This window comes from Glandiceps talaboti, chromosome 7, assembly GCF_964340395.1.
Source record: "Glandiceps talaboti chromosome 7, keGlaTala1.1, whole genome shotgun sequence".
NCBI classification, from domain to species: domain Eukaryota; kingdom Metazoa; phylum Hemichordata; class Enteropneusta; family Spengelidae; genus Glandiceps; species Glandiceps talaboti.
In genome coordinates, this window is record NC_135555.1 from 917,296 (window position 1) to 937,095 (window position 19,800).

General features: G+C 36.4%; 3 protein-coding genes across 3 annotated transcripts; 2 read left to right on the plus strand and 1 right to left on the minus strand.

Moving 5' to 3' along the window:
- Positions 1-1,978: 1,978 nt before the first annotated feature.
- LOC144437230 (cysteine desulfurase-like) lies at positions 1,979-13,137 on the minus strand. The gene is made up of 13 exons (XM_078126131.1): positions 12,959-13,137; positions 11,668-11,744; positions 10,265-10,381; positions 9,683-9,820; positions 9,146-9,244; positions 8,490-8,583; positions 7,899-8,033; positions 7,374-7,531; positions 6,552-6,657; positions 5,899-5,980; positions 5,211-5,294; positions 3,951-4,040; positions 1,979-3,449 (listed from the first exon to the last, which is right to left on the minus strand). The coding sequence occupies exons 1-13, from the start codon at positions 13,071-13,073 to the stop codon at positions 3,386-3,388; spliced, it is 1,359 nt and encodes a 452-aa protein (XP_077982257.1). The 5' UTR covers positions 13,074-13,137; the 3' UTR covers positions 1,979-3,385.
- Positions 13,138-13,437: 300 nt separating this feature from the next.
- LOC144437828 (pyruvate dehydrogenase [acetyl-transferring]-phosphatase 1, mitochondrial-like) lies at positions 13,438-15,193 on the plus strand. The gene has a single exon (XM_078126856.1). The coding sequence runs from the start codon at positions 13,614-13,616 to the stop codon at positions 15,117-15,119; it is 1,506 nt and encodes a 501-aa protein (XP_077982982.1). The 5' UTR covers positions 13,438-13,613; the 3' UTR covers positions 15,120-15,193.
- Positions 15,194-18,635: 3,442 nt separating this feature from the next.
- Positions 18,636-19,610, plus strand: LOC144437331 (testis-specific serine/threonine-protein kinase 4-like). The gene has a single exon (XM_078126254.1). It carries the CDS (start codon positions 18,669-18,671, stop codon positions 19,608-19,610), a length of 942 nt encoding a protein of 313 aa, XP_077982380.1. The 5' UTR covers positions 18,636-18,668.
- Positions 19,611-19,800: the final 190 nt, after the last annotated feature.

Consider the following 19,800-nt stretch of genomic DNA (forward strand, 5'->3'; position numbering starts at 1 on the left):
TCAGATTGATGATGGACCGTATTCCGTACTACGTTATCTTCATACTATAATGTATAATATGAAGATAACTTGTCACGAACTCGATATAGGCGGGTTACATTCCCGGGGGTTACATTGCTTATCACAGGACGGTGTTGAGCGAACCGACGATATGGTCATAATGATACAATAAACGGTCATAATGATATAGTAAAAATGGACATATTTAAGAAAGTCGTGGCTTTCGTGCACCTTCTGCAAGCAGGATTAATAAAAGTGCAACAGATAAAGCTGTATGAACTAAACGCGACTCCGAGGACGCCTAAACAGATATTCTAAAAAGATGATGATTCTGTTGCGAGCTGGAAGATAACTTAATCGAAACAACCAATACCGCGCTGAGGGCGCATTCCAGAGGATGCATAAATTGACCGTCGATCGTACTTCTCAGAACATGCAGAAACGATATGAGTCAGCAAAAGAAGGAAACGAACTACGTTGGGTTTCTCGTTCTCACCGTGACAAAGCAGATTTTTTAGTGGCCCTCGGTCCCTCGTAGCACATATACACAGAGGTAGATTTTTACGTATAAAAATATGTCAAAGTTTTACGATTAATACCGTTCGAATTCTCCACCGGTTTTTCCCAACAATTTACTCCGAATATAGAGAGTTTTACGTCGAATTTCCTGAATTTCGATGAAATCATGTATCATAAACCTGATATCGATCTAACATGTTACGTGAATGACAACATACCACTACTTTCTCTTTCAAATGGATCATATGTACGACAGATCTAACAATATCGGACGGTGTGAGCAGTGTTAATATTAATAAGTCCAAAAACATGGAATACATAAGCTTACAAGTAATCTAGTATGATATGAACATTTTGGTTGGGTTACACATGAAGTTTTCTCCACGATGGCTAAGGTCTTTAAAAAAGTGTTTGGTTCCCGGTTACCCCATCCACCTAGTTGTTCACTGCCGGCCCTAAACTTTTTGTTTACGTATTCGAGAAAAAATAAATTAAATCGCGAAAACTGTGGTCTCACGAGAATGCGGAAACTGACATCAACTGTACTGAAAAAGACAACATAACACTGTTCTTCCAATCTGTAATGGCTGTACATCTTATGAGAAGAAACCAATAACACAGAGACCATATGGAATTCAACAGAAAACATAAGTACCTGAACTAGACAGTCACACCTGAAGAAAAAAAAATCAACAACAACAAAAAATCTACCTATCCCACCTTTTCTAAAATTGAGCGCGTAATCGGAACAAGACAATTTTTAGGCCTAAAAAATTGAAAGTCCGGAAATGAGAATTCACTCCACAGAAAAATAAAACTGGGAAAGAATTTGTGGATAAAGTTGTGGTTGACTGACTCACATGAAATTAAATTTAACATTGCGTTCTTTTTTAATTTACAACTTGAGACGTACGACAGCCCAGCAAGTAATGTGTCAGAAAGTGATGACTGCGATTCCTGCATTCTTATGCAATCCTACATCCTAGTAATAATTCTCGAGCACGTTGTTTTTATATGCATCTGCTTAATATGCATTATTGTGGTAAGCTGAAGGGACACACTGATTTATTTTCCCGTACTCGGGCAATTTGTGTCAAAAATAATGTTTCATTTCTTCGCTATATGTTTGACATACAATACTCTAAATCTGTCTTAAGAAATTTGAAAACATCTGGTATGTCAGATGGGCTGACGGACAGTGTCAGACAGCTTTTATATGCGAAGGATCCACAGAGTTGTCAAATTCTTAGCATGTTGTTGATGCCATTTTGACATTATTTTGTATGATTGTAATGTATCGTTTTTTCTTTTTTTCTCAGTGTTGGTTTCTCTTCTTGTGAAGGCTTAATAAATAAATAAATAAATAAATAAAAAAAAAATTTATACGTATATCACTGATGGCCACAGTAAGATATAAAGGCAAGCTATACATCATTGAAATGGTTACAATATAAGCTTTATTTGCTACCGATAAAAATGCTGTGTCACTACACACTTCCACAGAACTACGTTTTGGTGCATAGCTACCCCTAAATCAATGGATTATGAATAGGACCATGTGACACCAAGTATCACTCTTAAACCAATAGACAACCACAGGAAAGAACTGCTGTTTGCATTGTACACACACTACACTTTTCATAGTAGCACTACTGTAAACCATTGTTCAGTTGTGCTAAAAATGAAGATAACAGAAGTTTGTAGGCACAGTTTCTATGGTACTGTATATTTAACTTTGCTGGAAATCACTTGAAATACTTGCCATGTACACATTGTTAAGTATGCATGAGGCACTATTCCGACAATTCCTCTACCAGTTTATTGAACTTTATTCCAACCTTTTAACAACCCTGGATGCATAAAATGATGGTGGCAGTACCCAAATACATAAAATGATGGTATTAAACCTATTTTTAGCAAAAAGGTCATGTACAAACTTGTTCATAATTCTATCCAATACTTGCTATGTTGGTGCTATATTCAATGGCAGTCCCTCCATCTATGATCTGACAGAGGGCCATGATTGTAATTCAATAAACTGATCAAATATAAAACTTGTCAACTCACAACTATGTTCACATTTGAAACAAAATAACCTAAAAGTTGTTTAGCAAGTATATCAATCACGTTTACACTTTTCTAAGGTTTTCAAAACCTTCTGTACTGTGAGGAAAACTCAGTACAGGTAAACTTTCCAAATCCTATTTACGAATATCTAACATTTAATCTTGTTCTGTCGTATTCATTCAAAACAAGATATTTGTGGAGGGAAAGTCACTACCACATGTTATGTGTGTTCAAGTTCCTCATAATACCCACAGTGTTACAGCTGGGTCTGACCTCACATCACTGGTGATAAAGATCGTCAGAAAGTAACACTGTATGCAAATACAGTACACAACAAAGACATATAAAGAAAGAATATGTATACCTATTGGTGAATACTTATTTTATTAACATATCCTGTATAGACAGTTTGTATTCACTAATTGCAAACACAATAAAGTAAACAATGCATGCAGTGTTTCACATTACCCACTCAAAGGGATACTTCGTAACAACTAAATTATGTACCCATTCAACTTTGGATGCTCTTTGGAGACCTGCTTCATAAGATTATATAATCATATGCAAGATAAAATATGCATGTGAACATGTTTTACTTGTCTTTACATTTAGGCAAAACACATTATACATTATTGGTAAATGGAATCTAACTCTATGTCTATCATCTCTATGTTATGAAATGACAGTGGTAAGATTCACATAGTCTTTTATTATAATGAACATTCCTTTGGCAGCAATGTTGTACTTGTGATGTGTATCTAATTACATTTACAGTGCACTGTGTTGTTTTGAGGAATATTCAATGCTGGCTCCACTTGATGGCTTTTAAATCAATTCCTTCTTGTACCATTTCCCACAAAGGACTGAAAACAAACACAGTCAATAATTACTGAATGCATATAGTAATAATAATAATAATAATAAATTTATTGCCAGAAATTATAGGCTTACAAAATATTCTAAATTTATCTACAAATGTCCAAAATATCAAAATGTACAAGTCAAGTGAGCCACAAAATAGATAATGTAGAGAATTACAAAATAAATTTCTGGCTAGGGCCACAAAAATAGTTCTTATGAACTAGTGGAGCTAGTGGCCCAAAAGAAGAACTCAGTGCGATTATGTGATGGTTGTCAGAAGGACAGCTTGGAAACAGAACAGAAACAATAAACAAATCAATCTGAAAAAAGATGTTGTTTCAAATGCAGTTTAAAGTTGGCTCTTTTACTAGTTTTTTTTTTTTTCAAATAGTCAGGCAGTCAATATGACTGACTTGTAACTACTTGTTATATATCAATTTGTCATAATTAAATGGTTGTTTTTGTTTGGTTTTTAAATGATTATCCTATTTTTGTAACAATACCTCATTTCTCGCAGTAATTTGACATGTTTGATACATTTATCAGCTGTGTAGTCAACTTCCTCCTCTGTAGTAAACCTACCAATACCAAACCTACCAAAACAAAGAATAAATTAATAAGACCTTAATAAAAAAATTATGTGGTTCCGATTACGTTCAATTTTAGAAGAGGTGAGGTAGGTAGATTTTTTATTTTATTTTATTTTTTTTTTTTCTGTGTGAGTGTCTATTTTAGGTTTTCCATTGTTTTCCAAATGGTCTCTGTGTTATTTATTTCTTCCTATGTACAGCCATTACAGATTGAAAGAACAGTTTTATTTTTAATTTTTAAGTTGATGTCAATTTTTGCACCCACTATTTCTCATGAGAATTCACAATTTTTGTGATTTTATTGTATTTTTTTCTCAAATACATTTTTAAAAAGTTTATTGTCTGCAGTGAAAAGCTAGGTGGGGGCGGGTAATCGGAACCACACAATTCTTTTTTTAGGCCTAAGCAAATGGTTTATGCAAAGACATTATCAGCAGTTCTAAATACAAACACACAAGAATAACAAATTCAATGCTGCTGGAATTCTTCATGACAATGGACACATTCCTTGAATAACAGTATCTGATATTTTATGGCATCATGAGAATCTCATTAAGTTTTATGACTGTATAATATAATTTTCTAATTTAGTCACTCAGAATAGACAACTTTGAAATAGTTCACATTGCTTTCACTAAGTATCTACAAATGAATAACTTCATCATTCTGTAGAACTATGTCAATGCATGATTTTCAGTAGATTAGAATCCAGGTCATGGCAATTCTGAATTTTGTGTTCCCTTCTCATTGTGTCAATCACACACACTGTGGTAACTTGGGTCCTGTAAACACTGCTACAGTCCCAGCATACTCCACTTGTATATTTCAATGTAACATCTGTATATTCAAATTTAAACTCAAGACACAATATTTGCTATTTTTGAAAATCACTATCAATTCAACATGATCAGGATATACTTGTAATGTTATAATTGTCCAGATGTTTGAATATCTGATGATATGGTGTGCTTTGAGATTTAAATATATTACTTCCTGATGATATACACATAGTGTAGTGTTTACTGGTACTAAATCACTCACTGGGGGCAAGGCTCCCACCTCTTTCAGTCAAAATCATTAGCCAGTTACTGGGACGGTTGGTTATAATGTGTCTTTTCTACAATTGTAGTGTGATTATTCTGGGCTAGGCCTTCATCTAACATTTCTACATACCTGATAGATGAATGAGCTAGGTCTTCATCTGCTCCTATAGCTCTCAATACATAGGATGGTTCTAATGATGCTGAGGTACAAGCACTGTAATAATTGTACAATATAATATGAACACAAAATATGACATTGATATATTTACGAACAGATAAATACTTGTCTGCAGAAAATATAAATGGTCCATGTTTGCCCCCCCCCAGTATGACAATATATCTGAGATGTACACATTACATCTAAAGAAATTTGGGATTACCAATCCTGAGAAATCAGAGCACCAATATTCAATCTCGGGGTTCCTCTTTAGAATGATTTGTTTGATTCTTACATCTGACCACTAGGTGGCAGTATAATAGGCCGATTGACTACAAGACCACAGAGGTCAACATTTGTTGTAAAGTGGATTATCAACCATAACTTTACTAAATGCACCATGGTGGTATTACATAATAATGTCATCCTTATATCTTAGGTTACTTTCACTTACACAAACGTCATTTCTATAACTGCAATTATCAACTTTTTGAAGAAACTGACCTAAAATTAATATCTTCCTTTATACATTGATGAGAACTATTTTAAATGTGAGATAGACAAGACTTGCTTGAAACCCAACCTTAGAAGGATTACACTTGTACCACCTGCTGTCATGATGAAAATTAAAAATCAAGCAAAGCTTTTTCATTTTTCTTACCTTCCTGAAGACAGTGCAATGTCTTTCAGCGCCATCAATAAGCTCTCACCCTCAACATATGCAAATGACAAATTTAGACAACCTGGAAACAACATATATGGATGTTAGTACAAAACAGACTTTAACTACGGCCAAGATAGAAATGTTGACATCCTGTATTTAACACATTATCAATCCTAGTAACATGTGAGAGAGAACATTTTAATGATCATTAGTTGAGGATATGATTCCCAACATTGGTAAAGAAGTTTGTAACATTTAGTATTACCTAAAAGAATTTATTATATTAAAAACAGGGAAGTACCTTATATTGCATGTAATTCACTAGAAATTGAATGACATCAATAATTCCTCTTTCTGTATACTTATCATCAGTTGTCAATAAGATATACAAGTATTACAAATTACAGATATCTTGTATCATAGATACATGTATATTCAATCATTTACTTGTGTTACTCACAACCTATCTCTCTTTCTGTTTCCCCTCTCTCTCACCCTTCAGAGTCCTCTTTTCATTTGTTAGCATTATACCTATTAAATGGAATGAATGACCTACTGACCTGCATAACCGAAGTGAATGACCTACTGACCTGCATAACCGAAGTGAATGACCTACTGACCTGGATAACTGAAGTGAATGACCTACTGACCTGGATAACTGTTGTCTTTGTCTCCATTTCTTATGACATGTGGGACTTCATTCATAATTTTATCAACTAATCGGTCAGACAAGAATTTGATACGTCTATGATCATACTGTGAACAGAGAACAAAATGCAATGTTACAGATTGACAGCTGGTAGTATTTTGATAACTTGACAAGTGAAATATGTAGGGGGGGGGGGGAATGTCAATAACTTATGCACAACTAATTAAGTCCTCTTTCCACAATTAATTTGCTTAGATGAATTAAAGGCCAATGTTTGATTAGAATTCAAATCTGGGAGTGAAAGACAGTTATCTTGCAGAGCTAGTTACATTTGATCTGCAACAAAATAATCCTTTTGAATGTTTATGGTTCCTGGTTGTGGGCAGTGATATGACAGAACTAATTCAAAAATTGGGGTTTAACAGTTGGATGGGAATTACATAATTTACATATTGCCATGGTAACATGCTAAATGATGAAACTGTAATCTCTATGATGAATAACAATTACTTCACAATGGCTGCACACATTGATGTTCAAAACAGTAAAATGTTAAGTCATTTCAATATTTAGTTATGAAATTTATCAACAAGCCAAAATCTATCAACAATGTAAGTCACTGCAACAAAGCTTCAGAAGAGTTCCTCACACTTTGACAAACTTCAAACAAACAAACAAACAAAGTTCTGTCAAAGGTATATAAATAGAGTAGGTCCAACTAACAGGTGTACACATGTCACAAGAAATGTACAACATGTGTATGACAGCTAGGTGTACAGATGTCACAAGAAATCAAAACTTTGTTTTAGTTCTTGAATCATACCTCCATTTCCTCTTGTGCAATTCTACAGGCAGCTCCAAATCCAACCACTAGGGGTGCTGGTACAGTTCCACTACGCATACCCCTCTCTTGTCCTCCACCACTCTGTAATGCTTCTATTCTCACTCTAGGTCTACGTCTAACATAGAGGGCGCCAACACCTAGTGTTAGAAAGAGATACACGTTATCACATAGCTCTGATGCCAGGCCTACACCTAACATAGAGATGCCAACACCATTGAAAATAGACTATGTAAAAATTGTAACACAATAGAAAATGGAGAACATTATTTGATATATTGCAAACCATATATATATAAAGCAAAGAAAATTATTTAGTTTAATTTATGATATCAATTCAGAATCCAATAGTAGAGAAAAGAAAGAGCAATTTAAGTTTATAATGAAATCAAATCAAAAAGATATTATAATTGCTCTCTGTATGTCTCTAAACTCGTGTAAAAATATTTAATCATGAAAATTGTTTTATTCATATACTTATAACTATCACAATGAAAGTGCACATACCTTTAGGTCCATATATTTTATGTCCACTGATTGACATGAGATCAATTTTCATATCATTTACATCGACTGGTATTTTACCAACAGCTTGTGCTGCATCGGTATGGAAAAACACTTTCCTTTCCCTGCATATTGCACCTGTATTGAAAGACAGTTTGTATAAACATTTTAACAATGCTGTAGCATTGAACTACACAAGTACAACTATAACATTATATCATATCTTACATCCCTTTGATGAGCACATTGCAGATTCACTTCCACAAGCTTCCCTTAGGGTTGTGTTCTAGGGTTTCATTAAAAACATGGACATTGTTTAAATCATCATTCTTACCATCAACAGTGACTATTTTAGATTCTGGGTAAGACTGGTTTCAGCATTTATTGATTTGTCCATTCTCCATTGTACCATTGTGTTATATCCTTTGTTTCACTGGTGTGTGTGTGTGTGGGGGGGGGGGGGGGGTGTCTGTCTCTGTGTGTGTGTGTGTGCATGTGCATCTGTGCATCTGTGTGTCTGTGTGTCAGTTATGTGATTTTTAATTCTCTTATTGAAGATAATGTTTTTAAATTGACTATTGACATAATACGTACCAATCTCTGCAACAGGTTGTTTGACTCCTATCTCATTATTGACTGTCATAACAGATACAAGAACTGTGTCTGGTCTAAGACTATCTTCAAGTAGCTAATGAACAAAAATAGAAATACATGTCAGGGAAAGGTCAAAAACTACACAATCAATGCTGCATCTAGTTCAGGATCTGAAGGTCAGGTCAAAGGTCAAAGACTACAAATTTATATAAATCCTAAGTTAGGTCTGTTAGGTTTTAAGGAGTTTGACATTAATACATTGACATGCATGGGTACATGTAGCTGAGCAGCTCTTAATTGGGTCAAAGGTCAAATAGATTTCATTCACCCAAAATTGAGCCAGTCAGAATTATATGTGTGGATGATTTGGCCTGGAGTTGCTAACTAACTGTATTGCATATCTGGTTTCGCTAATGTAATCATCTAGCACATAATGATGTATGCATTGCTGATTGGGCAGGAGCTATATATAACTCCCTAGAAGACTAAATGTATATATATATAAATATACCCGCCAGGCTTAGATATATGTATCTATCGATGTATTCACACCTGACTGGACTAGAAATATAGCTATGTAGGTCAATGACTGTATGCTTGCATGGTTGGTTGGTTGGTTGGTTGGTTGGTTGGTTGACACTAAATTACATGCACACCTTTAAATCAAGAAGTCCATTCTGTTGTACTGGTAGATATGTGACTTGGAATCCTTCACCTTCCAGAGCACGACAAGAATCTAACACACATTTATGTTCCTGTAAGTGATGAAGGAAATGAATGTGATTAGCGCTGACTTTACATCAATGTTTACATCGCACAAAACAAAGTGTACAAAATAATGAATAGGAAAATACTGTATGATGAAATGAATATTAAGGCTATCACAGACTGTAAAATGAAAACTTTCACAACATCTAAAGAAATATGACCTCAACTATTGAACTATAATTGCAAATGTTGACATGTTGAAAACAAACCTCAAAAACAAGTAATCAGCATGTTAATTTTTCACAACTTTCACATGCACACACACACACACATGCACACACACACACACACATGCACACACACACACACACACACATGCACACACACACACATACACACACACACAGACAGACAGACACAGCCATCACATATTGTACAAAAAATGTAATCTAATATGCCAAATTAGAAGACTCAATAATACTCACAGTTTGAGTTGTAATAATATGTTTCTTTTTACTCTTGTAAAACCTTGCCACACCTTTGACTGCTATGTTATTCGACTCTGTAGCTCCACTGGTAAAGATGATTTCTCTAGGGTCAGCTCCAATAATTTGTGCTACTTGCTAGAATAAGAAAAAAGTTTTCAACATTTTCTAATTTTAGTAAACAATACCATCAGATATATTTGTGTCCAGTTAGCAAAGTTCATCCTCAAATTGAAAGTGTCTGGTTTTTTAATATCTTTATCAGACTCAACATGTAGAAATGTCTGCACAATTTTCTTTACGTCCCAGACCTTCATTTGTATAATTCACATTCAAATATGTATTTTACTCACATTTTGGCTAACAAGTTTTGTCTATTTCTTAAAAGTGTGACTTCAAAATGTTAATCAAGTATTTAACAGTATTACATACCAGTAGGTATAACCTACTACATCACAATGCCCTAAAAAGAACAAGTCTAGGGTGTTGTCAGTACAGTACAAACTAAAACTGAACATGATGTTGACATAGATGACATGATGTTACATCTTGAAATAGTCAAGATTTTCTGAACTGACTTACTCCTCTTGCTGTTTCCATGGCATCTTCTGTTTCCCAGCCATAGGAATGAGTTCTGGAGTGAGGGTTGCCATAGTAACTCACATGGTATGGCAACATGGCATCGTGGACTCGTGGATCCTGAAATTCATGCCAAGTTGTTATTATAAACATATCCGACTTTCTAGTAAAAAGTTTAGACCCTACATTGACATTGTTATTACCTCATCACCAGGGTTTTTTTTCACTTGATAAAACTGATCATGAATTTCACGTTTCACTATGAACAGCATGTAAACCAAACATTAAAAATTTACAAACATACTGATTTCACAGCATGTACAAGTATATGTATGGCAAACATTAAATCATTAGAAAGTAATTTGCCTCAGCTTTCCAAATATCATCAGGAAATGAAAATAACTGAGTGAACTATCTGATCAAAATTTGTAGGAGAAGGACCAGGCTAGGTTAGCTTTAGTCAACATTGATACATTTGAGTCTACTTCTTCATTTTTTGTTCCCTCCACTATAAAGTTTCTATCTTTAATATGGATTACAACATATCAAACCACAACAAATGATCATAATTTTTTTATATATGTGTACACAATAATTGAATGGAACCTACTACCCTCAACTGTTTGTGCAGCCAAGGATATCAACTCTTTCAAAACATTTCTACAACTAATAAACTTACAAGAACAGCTAACTAGAGTCCATCAAAAATTGTAAACTCATCACATCCAGTGCTGTGGCTAAAGTTGAGGAACACCAATAAAAGGATGGGGGGAATATGGTAAAACTGGCGTAGTCTCCAATACATTGTATACCATTCACCACACTAGATGGTAGACGTGAAATATGGTAAAACTGGCGTAGTCTCCAATACATTGTATACCATTCACCACACTAGATGGTAGACGTGAAATATGGTAAAACTGGTGTAGTCTCCAATACATTGTATACCATTCACCACACTAGATGGTAGACGTGAAATATGGTAAAACTGGCGTAGTCTCCAATACATTGTATACCATTCACCACACTAGATGGTAGACGTGAAATATGGTAAAACTGGCGTAGTCTCCAATACATTGTATACCATTCACCACACTAGATGGTAGACGTGAAATATGGTAAAACTGGCGTAGTCTCCAATACATTGTATACCATTCACCACACTAGATGGTAGACGTGAAATATGGTAAAACTGGCGTAGTCTCCAATACATTGTATACCATTCACCACACTTGATGGTAGACGTGAAATATGGTAAAACTGGCGTAGTCTCCAATACATTGTATACCATTCACCACACTAGATGGTAGTCATGAAATATGGTAAATAAATCAAACAAAAAGCAAGTGTCTGACTTTTTGATCAGATTGGACAGCAAGCTATATAATTACCAAAGAACAACTTACCAAAGGTGTAGTTGCTTGAACATCTAGATACAATGCTTTACCAGATAATTCATTTTCTGACTTCCTTTCCTTAAAAGCTTTCACATTAAAAGAAAAACAAGGAAATATTTTAGAGTAATACACAATGGCTAGTTTGTCTGACTCCTAGAGAATTAATACTGAGTACAGAAATAAAAACATAAAATAATGTAACTACTAGAACAAGCTAACTGCCATGTACGATGAGAGCTCTATCTACCAGCTGCCATGTACGGTGAGAGTTCTATCAACCAGCTGCCATATATTGTGTGAGCTCTATCTACCAGCTGCCCTATATGGTGAAAGCTCTATCTACCAGCTGCCATATATGGTGAAAGCTCTATCTACCAGCTGCCATGTACGGTGAAAGCTCTATCTACCAGCTGCCATACAAGGTGAGACCTCTATCTACCAGCTGTCATATATGGTGAGACCTCTATCTACCAGCTGCCATGTACGGTGAGAGCTCTGTCTGCCAGCTGCCATGTACGGTGAGAGCTCTGTCTGCCAGCTGCCATACATGGTGAGAGCTCTATCTACCAGCTGCCATAAATGGTGAGACCTTTATCTACCAGCTAGCTGCCATACAAGAGTCACTTTGTTTTAGTACCAGGTATAGAGCATGCATATTTCAATATGCAACAGAATAATCACTTGTAAATGTTACAGACTGTGTCCTTTTAATTGAGTTATTTTGTTCGTATAATAATATAAATACTTCAAACGTGGCTGACAGTGACATGTAATAATAATAAAAATAATAATAATAATAATAATTTATTCCCACGTACAAAATGTGATTACTTACAGAACAGAACAAAATATCCTTATATAAACGTGTTATTCGGGAAAAGGGTGTGGAAGTAGTTGTTACACAACTAATCGAGTCCTCCCCTCACAAAACATATGACACTCATCATTAATTTTGCCCTGTTTCAATCAAGAATATTTAAACGTGGTAGATGATACATGGAAATACACTGAAATTATAAAATAAATTGTATCCCTAACTATGTATTTATGTTTGTATTGACATGTATCTCTCTATTATAAATAAGCAAATACTAGCTTCTGCTATAAGGACACATTCCGCATAGTTATGTCTGGTTACATTTGATATTGCTGACCATGCATTGCATTGGAGGAGAAAGTTGGACATTTCGAGGCAACATTTACATCATCTCTGGTGTCGGCCTGTTTTAATCACCATCCTTCGATTCGAAGTTCGAGACCGAGGTACTACGTAGCAATCTCAGTAGCTGGTCTAACTTACCTGTTTTCAATTTGTCGAAGCAAGCACTCTGTGTTCTAATACTTCTCTTCTGACTTAAAATTCCTACAAGTCTTGAACTTGATCTAAAGGCTGAAAGTGTTATACTGGGATGCATGGTGGCTTTTGACTTGCATTTGCACTACATAACACTCTCCGCGCCGTGATGTTGTTGCGTAAGTAGACTGTGATTAGCGACCTCTAGGGACAATAAATGGTGAGGAAAGTATGATTCTGACCCCCTAACTTTGTATTTATTTTTGTCATTCCTTAGTGGCGTTCCATCAAGACATTCCCAACAAATTAGAAGATTTTCGATAATCGATGTGACAGTCCATTCCAGATAAGTGTACTCATCATTCAACCAAATTTCTCCAGCCACACTGTTCGAAAACCTGGTAATTTCTGGAGTACGATAAAGGTCATATGAGGAAAGTTCGTAGGGTTGGTTACTTGAGGTCATCAGTCACCGAACGCGTTCTTGTGCCGACTCACTGAGAAGAAAGACATGGGCTGAAACGTGTTTTACACTTCGTACGAGGGTGATCTGAGAATTTGTGTATATTGAGACTGTATCTGCATAGATCAAGGTACATTTATTACAACTTGACAGCTGAATAGAAAACTCATTACTGTTAAATTTTAACAGCACGTAGGAATGCAGCTGATGGTCACTGGACTCAGTCGAGTGTCACAATGGAGACACGGCAGCAGAGTCCTCGGAAAGACATTTTCTGTACATCGGAAACATTCACTAGGACGGGAAAATGAAGTCTTCACATGTGTCAAACGATCATTTGGCCTTGGAGCACGTATGCACGCTATGCTGACTCCAACAGAAGTGAGTAATAAGTTACGAGAACACGAGTTATCCGTTAAATTAAACCCCTACGAGGGAGGGGTAGTTACGTCTTTCGACACCAGCCAGCTACACTCGAATTCTCCAATCGAAGACAGACGGGTTGCATCGAAGTGTTTACGGACTGGTGGATTATTGTTCGGTGTGTTTGATGGGCATGCTGGGCATGCATGTGCTCAGGCTGTGAAAGAACGTTTGTTTGAGTACATTGCTGTATCACTACTGCAGTATGACAGACTTGCTGAGATCCACGATGCAATAGTTGATCGAAGACAAAGTTTACAACTTGTCAAGTGGTACCAGAATCCAAATGATTACACAACCGAGCTGATGCGAGAAAGATACAGGAAAAGTCTATTCAAGTTTGTCTCTGATAGTTTGCAAATGAACGTGGAACATGAAGACATTGCTGATGCTTTGGAGTTGGCTTTTGTTCGTCTAGATGAAGACATCTCATCAGAAGCCAAAACACTACACAACAGACAAAGTGCTGCATATCAACATTCACTAAGGGTAGCTACCTCAGGATCATGTTCATGTGTTGTGTACATCAATGGTGTAGATGTCTATGTTGCTAACGTAGGTGACAGTAGAGCCATCCTTGGCTCACAAACTGACAGAAGTGCCAGCGGATGGACAGCCAAATCATTATCTCATCGACACAACGGTTACAACAAAAATGAGATAGAAAGAATAAGAAGAGCACACCCCAATAATGAAACTGCTTTTGTTATAAAAAATGGCAGACTATTATCTGAACTTGCACCATTACGAGCTTTTGGTGATGTCAAGTATAAATGGAGTGCAAATCATATAAGAGGGTTACCAGATGGAAAAGGTATAGTACCTAAGCACTACTTCTCACCTCCATATTTAATATCATCACCAGAGGTTATCCACCATAGACTATCTCCAAATGACAAATTCCTGGTGCTTGCTACAGATGGCCTGTGGGATTTAATGACAAAGGAAAAGGCTGTACAACTGATAGGTGATCATATATGTGGCAAAGAGACACTGGAACCATTCCGTATTAAGACCACTGCACATAAACAAACCTTAGCCGATGTTAACCGTCAGCTACAAGCTCGACAAGTAGGACTTGCATCACAACCAATTGATGAAAATGTTGCTACACATCTTGTACGTCATGCACTAGGTGACTCAGAACATGGTATTAGTCACACTCAGATATCTGAGTTATTGTCTCTACCTGACAACATAGTACGTGCACATAGAGATGATATTTCTGTTTATGTCATTTTCTTTGATGCTGAAAAGAAAGTTAGAAAACAGTTTATATGAACCAAGACTATAGGAAGCTGATGCAGGTTTTTTTTACCCACAATGCCGAGACTCTTTGACTAACCCTTCTAGTTGATGTTGTTGATAATAATAATGATTTGTTCTGAATAAATTATGTGTTTTTCATTGCTTTTGTCGATTTGTAATTCTGTTGTATGAGTTTTGGCAGTGTATGCATTTCATGGATATTGTTTGACATAAAAAGCCATCAAGTGGAGCCAGCATTGAATATTCCTCAAAACAACACAGTGCACTGTAAATGTAATTAGATACACATCACAAGTACAACATTGCTGCCAAAGGAATGTTCATTATAATAAAAGACTCTCTGAATCTTACCACTGTCATTTCATAACATAGAGATGATAAACAAAGAGTTAGATTCCATGTACCAATAATGTATAATGTGCTTTGCCTAAATGTAAAGACAAGTAAAACATTTTCACATGCATATTTTATCTTGCATATGATTATATAATCTTATGAAGCAGGTCTCCAAAAAGCATCCAAAGTTGAACGAGTACATTATTTAGTTGTTATGAAGTATCCCTTTGAGTGGGTAATGTGAAACACTGCATGCATTCTTTACTTTATTGTGTTTGCAATTAGTGAATACAAACTGTCTATACAGGATATGTTAATAAAGTAAGTATTCACCAATAGGTATACATATTCTTTCTTTATATGTCTTTGTTGTGTACTCTATTTGCATACAGTGTTACTTTCTGATGAGCTCTATCACCAGCTTGATGTGAGGTCAGACCCAGCTGTAACACTGTGGGTATTATGAGGAACTTGAACACACAACATGTGGTAGAGACTTTCCCTCCACAAATATCTTGTTTTGAATGAATACGACAAAACAAGATTAAATGTTAGATATTCTAAAATAGGATTTGGAAAGTTTACCAGAGTTTTCCTCACAGTACAGAAGGTTTTGAAAACCTTAGAAAAGTGTAAACATGATTGATATAAACAACTTTTAGGTTATTTTGTTTCAAATGTGAACATAGTTGTGAGTTGACAAGTTTTATATTTGATCAGTTTATTGAATTACAATCATGGCCCACTGTCAGATCATAGATGGAGGGACTGCCATTGTATATAGCACCAACATAGCAAGTATTGGATAGAATTATAAACAAGTTTGTACATGACCTTTTTAAATCTTGCCCAAGGACTTTAGCCACTCAGAAACAAACAGCAGGCAGCGACAGGGCTCGAACCTGCAACCTGTAGATTCCAAGCCGGTCACACTAACCATTCACCCATCGTGACTCCACTGGTATCATACCTATATCAGTGGTCACCCCCCCCCCCCATATAGTGGTTTTGGTATAACTGGTTTATCATACCTATATCAGTGGTCTAGGGTGATAACTGGTTTATCATACCTATATCAGTGGTCTAGGGTGATAACTGGTTTATCATACCTATATCAGAGGTCTAGGGTGATAACTGGTTTATCATACCTATATCAGTGGTCTAGGGTGATAACTGGTTTATCATACCTATATCAGTGGTCTAGGGTGATAACTGGTTTATCATGCCTGTATTAGTGGTCTAGGGTGATAACTGGTTTATCATACCTATATCAGTGGTCTAGGGTGATAACTGGTTTATCATGCATGTATTAGTGGTCTAGGGTGATAACTGGTTTATCATACCTATATCAGTGGTCTAGGGTGATAACTGGTTTATCATGCCTGTGTTAGTGGTCTAGGGTGATAACTGGTTTATTATACCTATATCAGTGGTCTAGGGTGATAACGTGTTTATCATGCCTGTATTAGTAATATAGGGATTCAGTGGCCGGTCTGGGGTGATAGTTTATCATATCAGTGGTCTTGATGATGATTAGTTTGTCATAACTACGTCACGCTAAACAAAAACCTGTATGTAATTCTATTCATTTTCCGCAGAGTCACACTGCAATACAATGGTTCTGTGGTTACCAGTTCGAGCCACGTATAATAAAGCAATATAGGAAGTCCTGTAATTGTTACAATACAATAGCGCGGATAAAATTTGCATGTGATAAAACGTTACGGTGCGGAACACGGTATCCACGCTTCATTTCTGAGCAATCTTGAAGATTCCATTCGTTACATACTAATGTCTATTGTAAAAAAAAAAATAATAACACCAAGGGCATGTCTATGGGCCGCGGCTTCAAGAGTCTGAAAAGTGCCTCTTTGTCCTCGCACATAAAGCTACAAAACAATTCGTACCTACAGACAACACTTGCATGGCCGACCTAAGCCGGCAGTATTTTGTACGTACAAATGTCAACCTGTAATTTGTTTGTGTCTAGTCCTGCTTGCATGCGGAGTAATCCGGGACTCGATTCTGACAATTGGTGTTTTAGAGTCAAGTCAGTAATATAGACTCGTGCACCGTCATGTAAGCAGGACTAGTTTGTGTTGTAAATATAAAGTGAGGGTGTAGGAAATAGACGGGTTCCGGCAACTTGATTACAGATAACTTCCCCATTTCGGGAAAATGGTAAGATGACGATACCATAAATAAAGGAACGAATAAAATTAATGAAAAGATGTGAGATTTTTTTGTTGATGTTCACTTGTGTTGGACGCGGTAGGCCTACTATATACAGTGCGTCAAAAGTTTTAATGCGTTTCGGGTTGAGTTACTACGGGAACTTTAACAATTGGTGGCGCTGTTTAGCAAAATAAAAAAGAAAGAAGTAGGTTGTAAATCAAACGACTCCTTAAAAAACCTGTTACTTGAAAATTGTGGAAAATTCATGTTTGAATTCTGCTCCGGAGATTTCTGGATTCTCTTCTTTCGTAAACAAACTCGTTCGTATATCGTAAAAGTCTGCTGACAACCAACACTTGACCAATTAATGAAGACAGTTAATCGTGCCTGGGTGTCTTAGCTTTACCATCTTCTAGTCACCCTTTCTCTTGGCCACGTTATCGTCGATTTCTTCATCCATAAGGGGCGAAGTCAAAACTTCAGTTTTGGATAAAAACTTTATTGCTGGGACTGGCAACATGTGCTCTAGCATTACTGCCGCACAACAATAGGAATATTCATTCCAACAGAACCTGTCATACCAAAACTTAACATACATGTAAATTTACCATGTTTAACACTGTAAACGCCACGGTTTCTTCTTTTATCTAATAATTTATACTGGCGTGATTGTAAAACAGAAGGCAAAGGCATGGTCTGTGGTGCGCAAAGACATGGTCTGTGGTGCGCCAAATAGTTCGACTGTATCTCGCGGCTTCTCGTTTTTTCTCGATCTGACCTATTCGGAAGTATGACGACACACGACAATGGAATAGAACGATTGCATATTAGCAAAAGTATTACGACTTCGTGGTTATCTAAAATTCACCCTCTGATGAACTAAATGATGACGAAAAATCAAAATGTGATACTTCTATCTTGCACAAGATGAGCAAAGCTGGAGATAAAGATAAAGCCATGACAGCTAAGGAGAAGTCTGAGAAGCAGCCTGCTGCTGCAACGTCAACCAAGGATAAAGCAGTATCAGTTTTAGAAGCACATGGCTTTTCTATGGGAGAAACTTTAGGACATGGAAGTTACGCTACTGTCAAATGGGCATATTCTACAAAACATAAATGTAAAGTTGCCGTTAAAATTGTATCGAAAAGGAAAGCACCGGAAGATTACCTGGCGAAATTCTTACCGAGAGAAATTGAAGTCATCAAACACCTGAAGCATCCGAATTTGATATGTTTTCTTCAGTCAGTGGAAACAACGAGCAGAGTTTATCTTATCATGGAGTTAGCTGAAAACGGTGACTTGTTGGATTACATCAAATCTAACGGTGCTGTGTCTGAAACCCAGGCTGGTATATGGTTTCACCACTTAGTAGCTGGTATAGAGTATTGCCATGGTCAAGGCGTTGTTCATCGAGATCTCAAATGTGAGAATCTTCTCCTAAACAAACACAATGTTCTGAAAATTACTGACTTCGGCTTCGCAAGAGGCAGTATGCTACCGAAAGATGGTCGCGTTATTCTGAGCGAGACTTACTGTGGGAGTTATGCTTATGCACCTCCAGAAATATTACGTGGGATCCCGTATGATCCAAACATGGGTGATATTTGGAGTATGGGAGTTATACTTTTTACAATGGTCTTCGGACGTCTTCCTTTCGATGATACAAATCACCGAACTTTAATTCAACAAGTTCAAAATCGAGTGCAGTTCCCGGGAAGCAAAACTGCTTCTGAAGACTGTAAGGATGTTATCTGTAGAATGTTAACACCAGCAAAGACACGGATTAACATGAAAGAAATTCGCCACTCTGCTTGGTTTAAGCGATTTTCTCACTACCATAAAGCAAAGAATCCAAAAGCCAAGGAAAAACAACCACAGCCGGAAAGCAGTGCTACGGGACAACCAGAAGTAACTAGCAGTACCAAAGGAAAAGAGAGCAAGGGAGCGGTTGGTAGTACCAAAGGAGAGAGTAAGGGAGTTGTTAGTTCGTAATGATGACAGTGTGCGCTGTACAGGAACCAGTTCGAAGATGTACTTCATGATTATGTTCAAGTTTGTTTTAGAGTCGTGTTTTACATTTTGTATCAAAAAAGAACTTGAAGGATAGCTATATATATGTCATATATATCTGTTATTACGTCATAGATATATGTTACTACGTCATAGATATACACCTAGGAGT

Bases quoted from the DNA above. Each gene is read 5' to 3' on its own strand.
- LOC144437331 (XM_078126254.1), top strand. From the start codon at position 18,669: ATGGGAGAAACTTTAGGACATGGAAGTTACGCTACTGTCAAATGGGCA.
- LOC144437828 (XM_078126856.1), top strand. From the start codon at position 13,614: ATGCAGCTGATGGTCACTGGACTCAGTCGAGTGTCACAATGGAGACAC.
- LOC144437230 (XM_078126131.1), bottom strand. From the start codon at position 13,073: ATGCATCCCAGTATAACACTTTCAGCCTTTAGATCAAGTTCAAGACTT. The intron at 10,382-11,667 runs GTAAGTTGTTCT...CATGAATTTCAG, and splicing joins TTCAAGCAACTACACCTTTG to GATCCACGAGTCCACGATGC. The intron at 3,450-3,950 runs GTATTGTTACAA...GTTTGTTTTCAG, and splicing joins AAATTACTGCGAGAAATGAG to TCCTTTGTGGGAAATGGTAC.